Source organism: Bubalus bubalis, chromosome 18, assembly GCF_019923935.1.
Source record: "Bubalus bubalis isolate 160015118507 breed Murrah chromosome 18, NDDB_SH_1, whole genome shotgun sequence".
NCBI classification, from domain to species: Eukaryota; Metazoa; Chordata; class Mammalia; order Artiodactyla; family Bovidae; genus Bubalus; species Bubalus bubalis.
In genome coordinates this window covers 13,988,999-14,007,356 of record NC_059174.1, presented here as the reverse complement: position 1 = coordinate 14,007,356, position 18,358 = coordinate 13,988,999, and the positions used below count along the sequence as shown (strand labels likewise).

The 18,358-nt window shown below is 60.6% G+C and overlaps 1 protein-coding gene across 6 annotated transcripts in view; it reads left to right on the top strand.

The window, feature by feature from the left end:
• The window catches only part of ANKRD11 (ankyrin repeat domain 11), a 119,188-nt gene that overhangs the window by 98,715 nt on the left and 2,115 nt on the right, over positions 1–18,358 (top strand). For 3 of the 6 annotated variants that reach the window (XM_025268539.2, XM_025268541.2, XM_025268542.2), the window contains 8 exons: positions 4,437–4,607; positions 4,702–4,905; positions 5,386–5,528; positions 7,610–7,757; positions 8,039–14,430; positions 16,052–16,150; positions 16,221–16,364; positions 17,559–17,651. In XM_025268539.2, the coding sequence (XP_025124324.1) occupies positions 4,437–4,607; positions 4,702–4,905; positions 5,386–5,528; positions 7,610–7,757; positions 8,039–14,430; positions 16,052–16,150; positions 16,221–16,364; positions 17,559–17,651 (7,394 nt within the window). Of the gene's footprint in view, positions 1–3,914; positions 4,012–4,436; positions 4,608–4,701; positions 4,906–5,385; positions 5,529–7,609; positions 7,758–8,038; positions 14,431–16,051; positions 16,151–16,220; positions 16,365–17,558; positions 17,652–17,827; positions 17,988–18,358 lie in introns of all 6 variants that reach the window. The other 3 variants (XM_044931176.1, XR_006545980.1, XM_025268547.2) reach the window with 2 other exon arrangements.

Here is an 18,358-nt window from a genome sequence, read left to right as displayed (position 1 = left end):
TGTGAGCCACCCATGCCATGACCCTGGAGTCCTCAGGACGCCAGTGAGAGCAGGACTGGTGTGGGGTGCTGGCCAGCTCCATCTCGGGCTGAGTCTGGAGGGCGTGGCTGGGCCCACTTGGTCTGGGTCAGGTGGCTGCTCTGCCTACTGGTCGCCAGGGTTTGGGGATGGGGCCTGAGGGGTGCTTGGAGGCCTCCAGATGGGCTGGACCAGCGGAGTGGGTGACCCCTCCGTGTGTTGCTGGAGCCCTGGTTTCAGTTTGCAGGGGTTGCTGAAGTGAAAGCTGGGGTCAGTGGTTGGGAAGCCCTGTTGTTCGGTCCCTTCATGCTGACCTTACCTCATAGATTCTGGCCTCCCGTCTGGTCCTGTGTAATACACTCTGTCGCCCTCGCCAGGCGCTGAAGCCTTAGTCAGGAATGGGGAGGAGAAAAACTGCCCTCCACGCCCTGCCTCGGGTCAGGGACTTGCTGAAGGCCACACAGATCTCTCTCGCTGGCCAGTGATGGTCATTTGCTTTAAACAGAGAAGGAGGCAGCAGGAAACCGGACGGAAGCAGGTCCTCTCTGCAGCCGGGTGACAGGCCTGAGGCCGGAGCATAACAGGCCAGGGGGTGGGGGGGGGGGGTGGTGCCACGTGTGGACGGTGCCCGGGTGGGCTTCTAGGTCAGAAGCCTGGCTGTGACTCTGTCCTGCGTGGTGGACCGTGTGCTCCTGAGGCCAAGAGATAGGACACTGTCAGGATGGCAGGGCCTGGCACTGACCCCACCTCCTGCCTGCTGTGACCGAGCCCTGGACTGTGGATGCCCACCCACCCTTCAGGGTGGAGTGTAGGCGGTGGTGACATCTGAGGGGGTCATCGATTCCCTACTGTTGTGCCAAACCAGTCTCCAGAGAGACCCCTCTGCTGGGAAGCCTAGGACTGTGATGATGGGCACTCACCCTGTGTCCCAGACACAGGCTTCTGGTGGCAGCGACAGGCCGAGGACAGCCTGCCGGCCGTATGATCCTTGCGCCAGAGGATGCTGTCTTTCGCTTAGGGGCCGCGAGGTCTCCCAGGCTCGTGCCATCCTGCCCCCGCGGGATGGCCTCTGCTGGAAACAACTGTTGTCCACTCTGTCTGGAGAGGTAGAAGTGAGGACAGACCCCCAAGTGGCAGCAGCGGGAGGGGCTGCACGGGGAAGCCGGCTCAAGGAGATCAGATGGCGTCCCCGAGAGGACAGAGCTCCCGCACTGGGAAGCAGCACAGGCAGCAAGGTGTGAACCCTCACGGTGCTGGCACCCTCGCTGAGGTGCAGAAGGGAGCTGGGGCGCCCAGCCCGGCTCTGGAAAGAGCACACGGTCGCCCAGCGGCTGTGCAGGTGTGAGAGCAGGCCCCACTCAGAGTGGCAGGTAGAACCAGGGGATGTGGAGGGGGAGGCATCTGCAGAGCTCACCCGAAAGCCAGAGGTGGCCCTGGTTTCACAAGGAGGTCTTCTCCCCGAAACTCACTCTGCGTCCTTGCTGCCAGGATCTGCTGACTCAGGGGTTCTTCTCTGCTGGATGCTGTCAGTTCTGCTGGGGTCAGGGGGCACAACTCTGCATGCTAGGTTCTGAAACAGAGGTGCTCGGGGCTGTTCTCACCACAGCCCCAGCTGGGCAGTTGTGGGGGGAGCAGAGCCATCTTCCAGAGGCCTCGTGGGGGGACACCAGCGAAGGCCTGAGGGCTGCTGGAATCCTTGCAGCTACGGCTGGGTGACCACGTCCCAGGAAGAGATGATAAATCTGCACCGACTTCACAGAGGACCAGCAAGATGACCAAGCTTGAGAATCAGGGTGCCAAGTTACATAGTTGCGCTTTCCTAGTGGTGAGGGGACGTTCAGTTCACGAGACCACTCCCTCATCAGCCTGGGAAGGGGCATGTCTCCAGAGAAGGGGGGCACAGCGCCTCCAGCCCCCGCACATCACCCCCTGGCCTGCCCTTGCTGCTCACACACACCTGTCAGTATCCACGTCTCTTAACTTGGTACCTGCTGTCTGGGCTTCTGTAGGTTCTGTTTTGCTTCTGGGTGGATGTAAGAAACAAAGCCTTAGCAGAACACCGAGGGGAGTGGCCCACTGCCTGGGACACTTCCTCTGCCGTGTCCTTGGGGTCGTCGCACAGGGCAGGAAGGAGGCTCTGCAAGTCTTTCTGGGGTGGGCGCGTGCTGACAGGACACGGCGGGCAGGCAGGCGGGCCCTCCTACAGCGCCAGCACCCCAGCCTCCACTCCTCTGTGGCCAAGCTTCCGGGGCGCCCACTCCATCCGGGACTCTCAGCCCAGCCAGACATGGGCTCCTCTAGATACTGGCACCCGCCACGCCTGTAGAAAAAAACTGCACTTCAGTCTGGAGAAGCCGGCATCTCAGGAGATAGGATTACATTTAGGGGTTCCTTTGTGTGAAGCCTTGGGAAACTTCCACCTGTGGGGTGAGACCTCCTCACACCGGGCACGTGAGGACTCCTGCTGGGGGTGCTTCAGCCCTCCAGCTCCCCCATCCCTGAGGGTAGGGGGCCTGCCTGCCATGTGCTCGGTGTACCTGTGGGTGGCCTTCGTTCTTCCTGAGACTGCAGGCCTGGGTCCCCAGGGCCCTGCCTTGCAGCTGGGATCAGTGTCTGGGCAGCAGGTGCTTCTCAGCTGCCACTAACAGCTGTGCAGGTGGAGCCCTCGAGGCGCACCCCTGGCCCTGGGTGTCACTGCCTGCACAGCCGCTTGAAGACAGAGTCGGCTGTGGCCCTTCTGCCAGGTTCCTCTGGTGTGGTACAATCATGGGCATGGCGTCTGTCCCGAAGGCCTCTGTGCAACGCAAGAAAAGTGGCGCTGGTCTGTTTGCTTCCAGGGCGACCTTGTGGACTTGGCAGGGCAGCCTGGTGGGAGGCTTTGCTTCTGTCCTTGTCTCTGGGGAATTCGTTTCTGCATTGTCCCTAGGCAGCAGCCCTTGGGAGGCCACGCCCCCCGATTGTCTGAGGCCCTTCCCAGGGGGCGGGGCACAGGGGTTCTGACACCCACGGCCACCCTTCCACGGTGCGAAACTGTGCCCAGACAGATCCGGGTGACCACTTAGCTGTGGCGTAGCTTCTGGGCCGGGCCCTGCAGCTTGACTGCCATCCACCATGGCTTCATTTCTCAGGACTCCTTGGAGCCACCAGGTCCCTGCTCTGCCAGCCGTGTCCGGTGCAAGGTTGGGGCCCCTGCACCGCCCCCTCCTCACTGCCTTCACAGCTTGTGGGGGAGCAGGGCTCTTGGTCAATGATAAGGAGCATCTTTTCTGAATTTCCTTTCTTGGGCTTCTGCCTTGTGGGTTGGTTAAAAATCAGTAGTTGGTGGGGTGGCCTGGGGGGTGATCACATAAGACACAGATGAGCGCTGTCAGCAAGTCACAGCTCTAGTTTTTATAAACAAGCAGTTTAAGGAAGTAGTGAAAACTCTTAAAAGAAAATGGAAAGTGATATACTTGCAGGGCTTGAGGTGGTGAGCGGTAAAGGTATGGGGTTCTGGGAGTGGCGACGTTGCCTCTTCTCTGGGGTCTGACCCAGCCCAGGGGTGCAGGGAGAACCTCTCAAGCGTGGCCCCCCGTGGCGACCCTGTGGTCTGCACCCCATGGCCTAGGACACCCCACACAGGGGCTCCCCCAAAACGCACAGGGATGCAGGGGAGGGATCTGAGACTTGGTGGATCCCCAGTTCCCATGAGCTTTTTTTTGGGCTCCTGATCCCAGGAGTTGGAGTGCTTTTCTCTCCATCACCCCTGCCCCGTGAAAGACACGGGCACTGTGGCTGTCTGTGGCCAACAGGGTGTGTGTGAGGGGCCCGAGGAGCACAGCGTGCCTGCTGTGAGGAGGCTGAGGGGCGCCGGGCTGGCCCCGTATCTTGTTAGTGCTCTGTGTTGATGCCTTTAGATGCCTCCAGCTCAGTCCACGCCGTGGTACTGCAAGGCTGGTTCGCTCCTCGAAGCGCCATGGCATGAGATGGAGGCTCCTAGAAGCAAGAAGAAAGGTACAGTACCGCCCAGTCAGCCTTGACCTCTCCATGGGTCTCTAAACTGTGTTTGCATTTTACATCTGAACTGTCTTGGAGGCGGGTGGGGCGGAGGCCCTGGACCACAGGCACAAGCAGTTGCTAGACCGAGGCCCGTCCTGTGTGAGCGGGGACTCGGGTCGGCCGTCCCGCCGCCTGGCGTGCAGGGAACGGTCTGGGGAGGTACCTGGAGCAGTGGATGGTCGGTGGGGGCCAGGCTTGGCTTCAGTGGCTGGTGACGAGGTGTTGGAATCGTGTCCCCAGCACGGTTACTGCCGGAAGAGGTGATGCCGGGCGGCCTGCGTGCCGCCAGCTGTCCCTTCCCTTCCCGCGCGGCCAGGTGAGGCTCCGGGGTCGAGGGCTCCGTGGCATGAAGTGTCCCCTTTCTCCCTCACGCCTCACAGAGAAGCAGGGTCCTGAGCGGAAGCGGATCAGGAAGGAGCCCGTCACCCGCAAGGCCGGGCTGCTCTTCGGCATGGGGCTGTCTGGGATCCGCGCTGGCTACCCTCTCTCCGAGCGCCAGCAGGTGGCTCTGCTCATGCAGATGACGGCCGAGGAATCCGCCAACAGCCCAGGTGAGCCCAGGAGGTCCAGGGCTGGGGGCCGCCCTCCCTTGGACGGTGGTGGATCCCACCTGCTAACCTCTGCCGTCCTCTCCTCGGCCTGCAGTGGACATGACACCAAAGCACCCCTCCCAGTCGACAGTGTGTCAGAAGGGGACGCCCAACTCTGCCTCAAAAACCAAAGATAAAGTGAACAAGAGGAACGAGCGTGGGGAGACCCGCCTGCACCGGGCGGCCATCCGGGGGGATGCCCGGCGCATCAAGGAGCTTATCAGCGAGGGGGCGGACGTCAACGTCAAGGACTTTGCGGGTGAGCGCTCGGAGGGTAGGACCAGGGGCAGGCTTTCTGACACAGCACCCTCTTCTCTTGCCTGTGTGCCCAGAGCTGCCTCTTCAGGAGGCCTAGGACCCCAGAACACCTGCTGAGCACGATCCCCACATGTTTGATCCAAACCTAATTTAGGAATACTGATATTTTAAGAGGTGCTACCTTCAATTTTTCCAAGTCCATGGGGTGGTCACTCCTTGGGAGGCCTCTGCGCTTGCTGCACAGAGGCCTGTCCAAACCCACGGCCTGCTCTGCTTTCCTGTGTGATGATGCTGCTCACCTGTCTGGACCCTTCACAGCTTCCTAGTCTGTAGGGTTAACCGCTAGCAGTCATGGGCAACCCAGAGGTGCCCCAGGAAAGAACACCCAGGCTGGGCACCCATCCTTAGAGTTTCCTGTGCCGCCCGAGGTGGAAGTGGCCTTGAGGGTTAAGTCACATACGTGCTGAGTGTCTGTTTCCAGGCTGGACGGCATTGCATGAGGCCTGTAACCGAGGCTACTATGATGTTGCGAAGCAGCTGCTGGCTGCGGGCGCGGAGGTGAACACCAAGGGCCTGGATGATGACACACCCTTGCACGATGCCGCCAACAACGGGCACTACAAGGTGGGTGCCTCCCCGCAGACCCCCGGGTGGGCCTGCTGCAGCTTCCTGGTGGCAGGGCAACCAGGAAGTGAGTCTTTGACCACCCCCCACCCCAGCTCAGCCCAGCTTTCTGCACACCTGCCATGGCTTGTGTGTCAGGGTCCTGCTCTGGCCACACAGGTACGGCTGGATGTTAAGGTGGAGTGGCCAGCCCCAGAACGGGAGCTCTGTCTGTCCTCATCCCTGTGCTGTCAGACCAGGCACCTTGGACGGGTGCAGCCACACAGGGTGACCCGTGTGACCAGCCCAGGGGCTGTGAGCACCTGGGGTGCCGGCCCAACACTGGAGATACACGTGTAGGTGAGGGTCTGGCCACTTCCACAGCACAATGTCCTGAAAAGGCCCCTGTCTAGAGACGGGAGGCAAGCGTGGTGATGTGTGACATCTGGTCTTTGGTGGTGGCCCTGCTGGTCACTGCTGGCAGGTGCCAGGGAACCAGCAGCTCGGCCAGGGGGATGGGCACAATGGGACAATGACACATGGGTGCCGGGAGAGGTTGGGAAGGGCTCGAGATGCTAAAGCTCCTGCAGACACCTGAGTGCTGACGTCAGGAATTAGGCAACTTTTAGGGAAGATGAGAGGGGTTTTGTTTTTCTTTCTTAAGAGCCCTTTTAGAGAAATAGGCTGAAAAATTCATGAAATATCCAGGATTTGCTAAAAATATCCCCGGAGCAGTGGGCAGGTGTACATGAAATGAGGCCTGCGTTTGTAAGCTCATCTTTAAACTTGTTGTTAGAGAGCAGTCAGAGGCTTGTGGACACGGGGCCTCAGGACGGGGGGCCTCTGCAGAGGGGAGCTGGAAGACTAGGAGATGGGAAGTGACCCTGGACTGTACAGGTGGACAAGGGTGTGTACAGCAGAGACCCTTTCTCCATGTGAAGGGGACTGGCCTGCATCGCTAGTCCTAGAGGGAGGGCCCATAGTGCTGGGAACATGGTGGCCTTCAGCAGCTGGGGTGGCTGGCCCTCAGCTGACAGACAGCAAGGACACGGCCCTGGAGCCCAGCCTCTGGCCCCAGGGTTGTCCACGGTGGTGATTGAGGGCAGGGGAGCTTCCGCAGTGGAGATGCAGTTACTGCTCTCCCCTGTCCAGTCTGCCAGCCGCCGGAGGGGCGGGGAGGCCACCGGAGTGAAGCGAGGATGGCAGCGGAGCGGTGGTTTCCTGACGCACTGCACACTGCCTGCGCTGGACGGTCGCTGTCGGGCGCGCGGTGGCAGTGTCTGTGAACAGCCTGCACTTGTTCGTCAAGACAGACACGTCAACTAGGGGCCTTGCCTGTGGTCAAGACTTCGCTTTCCAATGTAGGGGATGCCACTTCAGCCCCTGGTCAGGGAGTGAAGATTCCACATGCCTCACAGCCTAGAAAAACAGAAACAGAAGCAAATCTTAACGAATTCAATAAAGATTTTAAAAATGGACCACATCAAAAAAGAGTGTAAAACATTAACTGCGCCCCACTTAAAAAATATGTTATTTCAAGACTTGCCTGGAGGTCAAGTGCTTAGGACTCCATGCTTACTCGGCAGGAGGCACGAGTTCCACCCCGAGTCAGGGAACTAAGATCCCAAATGAGGCATGGCAGGGCCTGAAAGAAAGGAGAAAAATACATTATTACTAAAAATGTAACACAGAGACACCAAGGAAGCAAATGCCCTCAGGGAAATGGTGCTGATAGACTTGCTGGGTACAGGGTCATCACAGACCTTCGTCTCTATAAAGTATGACACGTCAAGGTCCGCCTCTCCTTGGGTTCAGCTGTCCTGGGCACAAAGTAGAAACAGGCAATCTTACTTTCAAAATAAAAAACATGAAATACACGTGCTTGTGGAAGCTTGGTCTTTGTTTTACCTAGTCTGTAACAGCCCTCCCACCCCCACCCTTACCCAGTACAAAACTTTGGACCAAATACCAGGAACCTGTGTGATGGGTCTGTGGTGGGGAGAGGCCCGGTGGGCAGCATGCTCAGACCCTATGAGCAGGCGGTGGTGCGGTGGCTGCTCCACGTTCCTCACGTCCCTGATGTGCCTCTCACTGCTACACAGGTGGTGAAGCTGCTGCTCCGGTACGGAGGGAACCCTCAGCAGAGCAACAGGAAGGGCGAGACACCGCTGAAGGTGGCCAGCTCCCCGACCATGGTGAACCTGCTTCTGGGCAAGGGCACCTACACGTCTAGCGAGGAGAGCTCAGCTGGTCAGTGCTGGGGTGGGGAGCGGGGCAGGCAGGGGGCAGGACAGGTGGTCTCACTGCAGGCAGCCTGTTTGGATGCCCGGCACCGGTGAGAACTTCCAGACTGTGAGGGCACCCCACCCTGGGTGGGACTCTGGTGCAAGGCCTCCAGCCCCGTGTCTGTGCAGACTCCTATCTGGCCACTCGGCCCAGGGCCAGCCTCAGTCAAGTTATTCAAGTTCTGGGCTTGTCTGCCACTGCCCCTGCCTGAACAGCTCCTGACTCCTTTCTCCCTGTTCCTGCAGAGAGCTCCGAGGAGGAGGAGGAGGACGCCCCGTCGTTCGCACCTTCCAGCTCGGTCGATGGCAATAACACAGACTCTGAGTTTGAGAAGGGCCTAAAGCACAAGGCCAAGAATCCAGAGCCGCAGAAAACCGTGACCCCGGTCAAGGACGAGTATGAGTTTGACGAAGATGACGAGCAGGACAGAACCCCGCCAGTGGATGACAAACACTTACTGAAAAAGGACTACAGAAGAGAAGCCAAGTCAAATAGTTTTATTTCTATACCCAAAATGGAAGTGAAAAGCTACACTAAAAACAGCACGATTGCACCAAAGAAGGCGTCTCATCGCATCCTGTCGGACACGTCCGACGAGGAAGACGTCGGCGTCGCCGTGGGGGCGGGGGAGAAGCTGAGACTCTCAGCCCACACCATGCTGCCCGGCAACAAGACCCGGGAGCCTTCGAACTGCAAGCAGCAGAAGGAAAGAAATAAAGTGAAAAAGAAGCGAAAGAAAGAAATAAAGGGCAAAGAAGTGCGGTTTGGGAAGAGGGGCGACACGTTCTGCTCGTCCGAGTCTGAGAGTGAGTCCTCCGAGAGTGGCGAGGATGGCGGGGACTCGGCGGGCAGCCCGGGCTGCCTCAAGGAGTCCCCGCTGGTGCTGAAGGACCCCGCCCTGTTCAGCTCCCTGTCCGCCTCCTCCACCTCATCCCACGGCAGCTCCACCGCCCAGAAGCATAATACCGGCCATGCGGACCCACACGCCAAGCACTGGCGGACAGACAATTGGAAAACCATTTCCTCTCCCGCCTGGTCTGAGGTCAGCTCCTTATCAGACTCCACCAGGACAAGACTGAGCAGTGAGTCTGATGGCTCCTCCGAAGGCTCCAGCGTGGAGTCACTGAAGCCAGTCAGGAAGAGACAGGAGCACAAAAAGAGGGCCGGCCTGCAGGGCACGCTACCCGACAGGAAGAACTCCTTTCACCCGAGTGGGGATGGCGCCATCCCCAAGCTGGACAAGGAGGGCAAAGTCGTCAAGAAACACAAGACTAAACATAAACACAAAAGCAAGGAGAAGGGGTTGTGCTCTGTCAGCCAGGAACTGAAGCTGAAGAGCTTTACCTACGAGTATGAGGACTCGAAGCAGAGGGCGGACAAGGCCATCCTCCTGGACGACGTGCCTGCTGAGAACAAGCTGAAGGGCCTGAAGCATGAGCGAGACCACTGCAAGAAAGAGGAGAAGCTCAGCAAGATGAAGTCGGAAGAGAAAGACTGGCTCTTTAAGGACGAGATGATCAAGGTCTCCAGAGAGGAGAAGTCGCTGAAGAGAATCAGGGACCTGAACAAGGACGGGGGCAGGGCCTTCCGGGAGGAGAAGGACCGTTCAAACAAGGCGGAGAAGGAGAGGCTGCTGAAGGAAAAGTCTCCTAAAGAGGAGAAGCTGCGGCTCTACAAAGAGGAAAGAAAGAAGAAGTCCAAAGACAGGCCTTCAAAGTTAGAGAAAAAGAATGACTTTAAGGAGGAAAAAATTCCCAAAGAGAAGGAGAAGATCTTCAAGGAGGATAAAGAAAAACTCAGAAAAGAAAAAGGGTATCGGGAGGACTCTGCTTTTGATGAGTACTGTAACAAAAGTCAGTTTCTGGAAAACGAAGACAGCAAGTTCAGTCTCTCTGACGACCAGCAGGATCGCTGGTTCTCGGACCTGTCGGATTCCTCCTTCGATTTCAAAGGGGAAGACAGCTGGGACTCCCCAGTGACAGACTACAGGGACATGAAGAGCGACTCTGTGGCCAGGCTGATCCTGGAGACGGTGAAGGAGGACAGCAAGGAGAAAAGGCGGGAGAGCAAGGCCCGGGAGAAGCGCGGTGACAGGGACATCTTCTCTCGGAAGAAGGACAGGGACAGCCTGGAGCGGCGGCGAGAGCACGTGGCTGACAGGCACAGGGTCGTCCCCAGCTTTCTCTGCGAGAAGGACAAACGGCGGCGTGAGTCCACAGAGGGCAGCCGGGACCGGAAGGAGCCCCCCGAGGCTGCTAAGGAGCGGAGAGATGGGCGCGTGAAGCCCGAGGAGGCACACAGGGAGGACCTGAAGGAGTATGGCTGTGACTTTGGGAAGAGCCTGGAGCCCTGGGAAAGGCACCACCCGGGGAGGGAGAAGGAGAAGAAGGAGAAGCTGAAGCTGGAGAAACACAAGGAGAAGTCCAGCGACAAGGACAAAAGCGAAAAACTCATCCTTGAGAAATGTCAGAGGGACAGAGAGTTTGATAAGTGTTTTAAAGAGAAAAAGGATGCCAAGGAAAAGCATAAAGACGTGCACAGCAAAGACAAGGAGAGGAAGGCATCCCTTGATCAAGGCAGAGACAAACGGGAGAAGGCCTTCCCTGGACTCCTCTCCGAGGACTTCTCTGAAAAAAAAGACGAGAAAAAGGGCAAAGAGAAAAGCTGGTATATTGCAGATATCTTCACAGATGAAAGTGAAGATGAAAAAGACGACTACACAGCAAGCGGATTCAAAGTCGGGGAGGCGAGTGAGGGGCGGGGGGACGGCCCCCCCGAGAGAGAGGACGGGCGGGAGCTGCACCCCCCTGACCGGCACCGGAAACACTCAGCCGACAGGCAAGCCCATGCTGAGAAGCAGAAGGACAAAGAGATGAGGGAGAAGAAGAAGGAGAAGGGGGCCGCGGACGGGGCGAAGGACAGGAGGGAGAAGACCTTCGAGAAGCACAAGGAGAAGAAGGACAGGAAGGACCGCACATCTGTGGACTCTGTGCAGGACAAGAGGAGCAAGCAGAAGCCACCTGAGAAGGGGGAGAAAAGGCCCCCTGTGGAGGACAAGGCCAAGACCAGGCACCGGGAGAGGCCGGACCGCGAGCAGGGCCGCGAGAGGAAGGCCAGCAAGGGCGCTGAGGCGGAGAAGAGCCTGCTGGAACGGCTGGAGGAGGAGGCCCTGCAGGACTTCCGCGAGGACTCCAACGACAAGGCCAGTGAGGCATCCTCCGACGGCTTCCCCGACCGTGGCCAGGACCCCAGCCTCAGCGCCCTCCTGGACGTGTCCTTTCCAGAGCCCCTAGAGGAGCGGGTGCGGGAGAGGGAGCGGCACCGGCATGCCTCGTCGTCCTCCAAGAAGAGCCACGATCGAGAGCGGGGCAAGAAGGACAAGCTCGAGAAGAAGGACAAGAGTGACGACTACAAGGACGCAGGCAGCCGGAAGGACGCCAGCCAGTACGAGAAGGAGCTCCTGGACAGCGACGCTTACGGCGCCTCCTACGGCGCCAAGGCTGACGCAGAGGATGAGCTGGATAAAGCTCTCGAGTTGTTTTCTACCGAAAAGAAGGAGAAAAATGATCCTGAACGAGAGCCCCCCAAGAAGGTGGAGAAGGAGCTGCGGCCTTACGGCTCCAGCGCCCTCAGCCTCCTGAAGGAGAAGCGGCGGCGGGAGAAGCACCGCGAGCGGTGGCGGGAGGACAAGGAGCGGCACCGGCACCATCGCGAGGAGCCCAAGCCCCCAGCCAGGGACACCGCCCCCGGCACCTTCCGAGACAAGGCCAAGGACGAGGGTGGGAAGCTCGGCGAGGCCAGGCTGAAGGAGAAGATCAAGGAGAATCCCGAGAAGGAGAAGGGCGACCCCACGAAGCTCAGCAACGGAAACGACAAGCTGCTTCCGACCAGAGACCCGGGCAAGAAAGACGTGCGGCCTCGGGAGAAGCTTCTGGGTGACGGGGACCTGATGATGACCAGCTTCGAGCGGATGCTGTCCCAGAAGGACCTGGAGATCGAGGAGCGGCACAAGCGGCACAAGGAGAGGATGAGGCAGATGGAGAAGCTGCGGCACCGCTCCGGGGACCCCAAGCTCAAGGAGAAGGCGCGGCCCGCAGAGGACGCACGCAAGAAGAGTCTGGACGGCCCGCCCAAGAAGCCACCTGGGCCCGACCTCACCCCAAAGGACAGAAAACCTAAGGAGTCAGCTCCTCCTGCCCCCGCCACTGAGAACAAGCCCCACCAGGGACTAGCAGTAGACCCCCGGGACTGGCTGGCAGGACCCCACATGAAAGAGGTCTTGCCTGCGTCCCCCAGGCCTGACCATGGCCGGCCCACTGGGGTCCCCACCCCCGCCTCGGTGGTGTCCTGCCCCAGCTACGAGGAGGCCATGCACACGCCCCGGACCCCGTCCTGCAGCGCCGATGACTACCCCGACCTCATGTTTGACTGCACGGACCCCCAGCCGATGTCCAGCACCTCTGCCAGCGCCTGCTCACCCTCTTTCTTTGACAGGTTCTCTGTGGCCACAAGTGGGATTTCAGAGACCCCAGGCCAGACACCAACGAGGCCACTGTGCACGAACCTTTACCGCTCGGTCTCTGTGGACGTCAGGAGGACCCCCGAGGAGGAGTTTGGCCTCGGGGACAAGCTGTTCAGACAGCAGAGCGTCCCCGCTGCACCCAGCTACGGCTCACCAGGGCAGCACCCCGAGGACAAGGCCCCTGGCCCTCCAGCACCCGCGGAGAAGTTCGCCTGCCTGTCTCCAGGATATTACTCCCCGGACTACGGCATGCCCTCCCCCAAAGTCGACACCTTGCACTGCCCGCCTGCGGCCACAGTCAACCTCACCCCCTCCCCAGAGGGCGCCTTTGCTGGTTTACAAGCCAAGTCTTCCCCTTCACACAGAGATGAGCTTTTGGCCCCGTCCATGGAGGGGGCCCTCCCCCCCGACCTCGGTATTCCCCTGGATGCCACGGAGGACCAGCAGGCCACTGCAGCCATCATCCCCCCAGAGCCCAGCTTCCTGGAGCCCCTGGACGAGGGCCCCTTCAGCACGGTCATCACAGAGGAGCCGGTCGAATGGGCGCATCCTGCTGCTGCAGAGCAGGGCCTGCCCCCTGGCCTTATTGGGGGTGCTCCCGGTGACATGGCCGGTTGGCCTGTGGGGTCGGACCTCCTACTGAAGTCCCCACAGAGGTTCCCCGAGTCCCCGAAACATTTCTGCCCCGCCGAGTCACTCCATCCTGAGCCCCCTTACCCGGGGTCCCCTGTCTCATACCCTCTGCCGGTCCCCGAGCCGGGACTGGAAGCTAAGGACAAGGCTGAGGGAGCAGTCCCAGCCGCAGTCTCTGCTTCCGAGGAGTCGGCCCCGTTCGCCCCTCCCTCCCGGCTGGAGTCCTTTTTCAGTAATTGCAAGTCCCTTCCGGAAGCGCCCCCTGACGCACCCCCAGAGCCTGCGTGTGTGACGGCCGTGGCTCAGGTGGAGGCACTGGGGCCCCTGGAGAATAATTTCCTGGAAGGTGGTCACAACCTGTCAGCGCTCGGCCAGGTGGAGCCGGTGCCCTGGCCCGGTGCCTTCCCTGCTGCCGAGGACGACCTCGACCTGGGGCCTTTCTCACTGCCAGAGCTCCCTCTCCAGACCAAGGACGTTCCTGACGTGGAAGCAGAGCCTGTGGAAGAGAGTCCTCTTGTTCCTCCAGAGAACACCCCCTTGGGGGCCCCTGTGCTCCCAGGCGGTGGGGAGGCTGCTGGGGCAGCTGCTGACCAACAGCTGGTGTTGCCTCCTGACCAGGCGGCCGCCCGGCTCCCCACCGAAGCTGCACCAGAGCCCCCGGAGGAGCCAAAGCCAGCAGCGCTGCCTGAGGCCACGGCAGAGGCAGGGTCCGGGCCAGACGGGAAAGCCCCTGAGGACTCCCACCCTGGCTCAGGGCTCACACCAGCTCTCTCAGAGCAGCGTCCACCAGGGAGTGGGGATGAGGAGGCCGAGGGCCAAGACGCCTCGGCCTCGCCCCACAGCACCCCCGATGCCCCCGGGGATGGCTCGGCTCAGGCCCACGTGGCAGATGGGGCCGGCCCTCAGGACAGTGCCGGGCTCGAGGGGCCCCCGGACAGCGTCCAGCCTGAATCCACCGAACCAGAACCTAAAGCGACAGCTGAGGCCCCGAAGGCACCCAAGGTGGAGGAGATCCCTCAGCGCATGACCAGGACCCGTGCCCAGATGCTGGCCAACCAGCACAAGCAGAGCTCACCACCCACCGAAAAGGAGCCCACGCCCACGCCCACCCCTAGGGCCAAGGGTCGCAGCTCTGAGGACGACGACCCCCAGGCCCAGCACCCACGCAAACGCCGCTTCCAGCGCTCCAGCCAGCAGCTGGCCCAGCAGATGCACACGTCCACGCGGCAGACACGTGAGGTGATCCAGCAGACGCTGGCCGCCATCGTGGACGCCATCAAGCTGGACGCCATCGAGCCTTACCACAGCGACAGGTCCAACCCATACTTTGAGTACCTGCAGATCCGGAAGAAGATTGAGGAGAAGCGCAAAATCCTGTGCTACATCAGCCCGCAGGCACCACAGTGCTACGCAGAGTATGTCACCTACACTGGCTCCTACCTCCTGGACGGCAAGCCACTCAGCAAGCTGCACATCCCCGTGGTGAGTGCCCGCCCCAGAGGCGGGGAGCAGCCCCCTCCGTGCTGGCCTCTGCCACTCGCCATCTGCCCACGACACTGCCCAGTGTCGCCTCCCGCCTCCCGCCCCACAGCCGCCGGGTTGCCTTGCGCTTGGACCCCAGCCCACCCGCCTCAGGCATGCCCAGCCCCCTCTGCTCCCCTTCCCACAGCACGAGGCCTCTACAGAACCTGGCCCTAGATCCCTCTTCCCCAGGGGCCGGAGGGCGCTGCTCCTGCCTCCTTGAAGCAGGTCCCCACCCAGCAGGCCTGCCAGACACAGGCCTCCACCCTGCCCCCTTGCGCCGTGGTTCACCCCACATTTGCGCAGCTGTGACCATCCAAGCCGTGCATACCCCTTGTCCCATCCCCGTACTTGCATCTGGGCCGTGGGCAGGTCCTGCCACATGATCTCTGCAGAAGCATGTCCTCCACATTCGGCTGGCCCCCACCCCCCACCTGGGAGCAGGCACGGGGTTCATGGCCAGGAGAGCCCACCTGGGCCACCTTTCTCCACCTGTAGCCAGAGCCTGGCCGCTTGAGCTTCGTGATGCTCCCCAGGCGCCACCTGTTCACACGTGTGCACTACCTCGCCTCGCTTTTCGACACCATCCCCTTCTCTGCGGAAAACCCAGCTTTCCTCTTGTTCTTTCCATCAGGCTCAGGGGGGCCTGTCCTCAGACAGACGGGGCCTGAGGCACTAGGTTCAGGAACCTGTCCTGGGATCTCTGTTCAGTAAGAGGGACTTTTCTGCTGATTGTCTGTAGAACACTTGGAACTAGAAACCAGGCAACAGCCAAGGGTGCTGTGCCCCCCTGCCACTCGAGTTCACCTACAGCAGCCTGCGTGTGTGCCAGTCTCAAACCTATCTGAGGTGCAGGGCTCGGGGTCACAGCAGGCCGCCCCGCAGGTGGGCCTGGGCTTCCACCCTCAGGAGTAGGAGGAGGGGTTCTCAGGGCCGAGACCCTGACGGAGACATCTGCCAGGTGCCCTGGGCCCTGAGGGGGCAGGCCAGCAGCTGAAGAGACCCAGCTGGGGTTTCCCTTTTCAAGTTTTGAGCTAATTTTAAACCAAAAGATTGGAAGACAGCAAATACCTTAAGTGTGGGCCTCAAGTGCAGCCCTTTAGACGGTCTGTCTGCAGCTGGGGGCTGTTCCTCCCTCCTGCCCCCTCCAGCCCATGGTCATGGCTGCACGTTTCCTGCACTGGCTTCTCCCTGGGGGGTGGCTGCCGGCATCCATGGGCTTCTCTGGCCTGGCAGCGTCTCTTCAAAAGTGGCCGGGCAAGCCCTACACCCTGGGGAGACGGGCAAGCCCACTCTTCTGTTGCCTCTGGGCAGCTGCGTCCCAGTATGCCTCACATTACTCAGGGTGTGTGAAGCCTGTGGTAAACAGAGGACTCTGCTGGTCCTCTGTCCCCTGACCGTACCAAGGTAGCAGTGCAGACCCCCAGTTCTTGGCTTCCCTTGCCTCCTCCTCCCCTGCCCTCTTCACAGGTGCCTGCAGCTCCCTTGGGGCAGGGGGGCTCACTCACCTGCTCTCAGGGACAAGCATCCAGATGCTGTGGGCTCTTGGCCCCTGATGAGCCCATCTCTCCTGTGACCACAGATCGCGCCCCCACCTTCACTGGCAGAGCCCCTGAAGGAGCTGTTCAAGCAGCAGGAGGCCGTCCGGGGGAAGCTTCGCCTGCAGCACAGCATCGAGCGGGTGAGTGTGCAGCCGTGGGCCCAGGGCACCCAGCTCCCACCCTCTCAGCTCACCGGCCCCTCTTCTTCAGGAAAAGCTGATCGTCTCCTGCGAACAGGAGATCCTGCGGGTCCACTGCCGGGCGGCGAGGACCATCGCGAACCAGGCGGTGCCGTTCAGCGCTTGCACCATGCTGCTGGACTCAGAGGTGTACAACATGCCGCTGGAGAGCCAGGTGGGGCGTGGGCTGGGCGTCTGCTGACCATTTCCTCTGAAGCTCACATGAATTTCGGACACAAGCAGCCAGAGCGGCTGCCCTGGGGCTTCCTGAGCTCCTGAGCAGAGGACCCAGAGAGACTGTCGCCCTGGGGACGCGGTGCTGCCACTGACAGAAGGCAGGCCCAGGGGCCATTACCAGTGACTCGCCGGTCTGGGGCAGGGTCCAGGGTGCCACCTGTAAGAACACACGATCTGCCTCGTCGGTCCTCTAGAGTGGCCCCATGTGTCCACTCCAAGGGTCCAGCCCACCTCTGTCCCAGTAGGTGGAGCCTGTACCCCTCAGGGCCCCCACCCTATGCATGGACATGTCAGAGATCTAATGTGCAAAAAGCAAGCTGACTTGTATGCACCCTGACCTACTCTCATCAGCCGCTGCAGCTCTGAAAACAGCCCAGAGTGTGTCCTTCCGGGCCTGCCTTCTGCCTCTGTCTCTGTCTCTGTTCAGGCCTTGGCACCAAGTTCCCTAACAGGCTCCCGTCCCCCAACCACTGGCATACATGGAGGCTGGCCACATGTGACGTAACAGTGGTTATCTTTAAGGATACAAAACTTCAAAATGTGCCAGCAGTGACATGTTTTTCGTAAAACAAAAAAGCATTAATTGGTTAGATAGAAGTTTTGCTTTTTGCATCTAAAAGGAAAAAGGATCTCCTGACCTTGAAAGGGCGTTGTTGGGCTTCCTTTTGAAGGTCCAGAGACGGGAGGTCTTGGGCTGGGGCCCCTCAGGCAGGTGGCTGCCTGCGGCTCTGGGGAGAGGCCCCGCCCACCCAGCCGCCAGGAGCCGGTGGGGACACCTGGTCCACTCCTAAACCGCTGTCCACCGCAGGGGCCCTCAGCCACCTCAGGCCTCCCAAATGTCCTTTTCAAAGAAAAAAAACCACTTGCAGTTTTCACAAAGAAGAAACTGGACAGATGCCATCGTGGGCCCACCCTGAGGGGGTCCAGAGTCACCTGCAGGGCGGCTCCACCCTGGACAGTGTTGGGGGGCGGCTGTTGGGCCCATAAGGAGGGTGGGGGTGTGTCCTGCCGGTTGGCCCTTGATGTGGGGACACTGGGGTTCCAGCACCTGCACCCCAAGTAGGGGGGCGGATCTTGACCGCCAGGAAGCTGCCCCTCCCGGACGCTCACGTGCACTTGGTTCTCCCTGCAGGGCGATGAGAACAAGTCAGTGCGGGACAGGTTCAACGCCCGCCAGTTCATATCCTGGCTGCAGGACGTGGACGACAAGTACGACCGCATGAAGGTGAGCCCCCCTCCCTGAGCGGCAGCGGCGGGCCGGGCTCTCCGGGTGGGGGCGGCTGCTGTGGAGCTGCGTGTGGAGGAGGCAGCTTCACACTGGCTCTGAGCCCAGCTGGCAGCAAGCGAGCGAGGCCTCCCCGCCCCCATGTTGCCTCTTAGAGTGTCTTCCCTCCTGTCCAGGTGTGCGGGGAGCAGCTCCTGTCACCAGCTGGCGGTCAGACCTCTGTGGGACCCCACCTTGACCCTCCTCAAAGGTCACAGCATCCACCAGCAGCCCTGCCCTGGATGTGCTGACCAGTGCAGCAGGCAGAGGACAGGGGGGAGATAGAGAGCTTAGCAAGTAAGAAGCACGTCCTCCTCTGTAGGCGCGTGAACACACACCAGCAGTGATGCGCCTGCTGCAGGGTAGCGCCCATGAGGCAGGGCCTGCTGAGTGTGGAGTTGATGGAGGCGAGACCCAGGTTCCACGCTGGGCTGCCAGCCTCACCCCAACCTTACCTCGGTGACCCCTGCCCCCAGCACCATACCCAAGGGGGTGGCCAGGGGCCCAGAGCAGAGAGGCAACAGCTTACAGGGCGTTCAGGCTTGGCTGAGGCCGTGTTTCTGACAAGCTCCAAGGTGTGGAGGTCACATGGTCAGTCCTCCCACCACCAGCCTGCCTGAAGGGAGCTGCCTGGAAAACTTTGCTATAGGGAGATACTTTTTGACCAA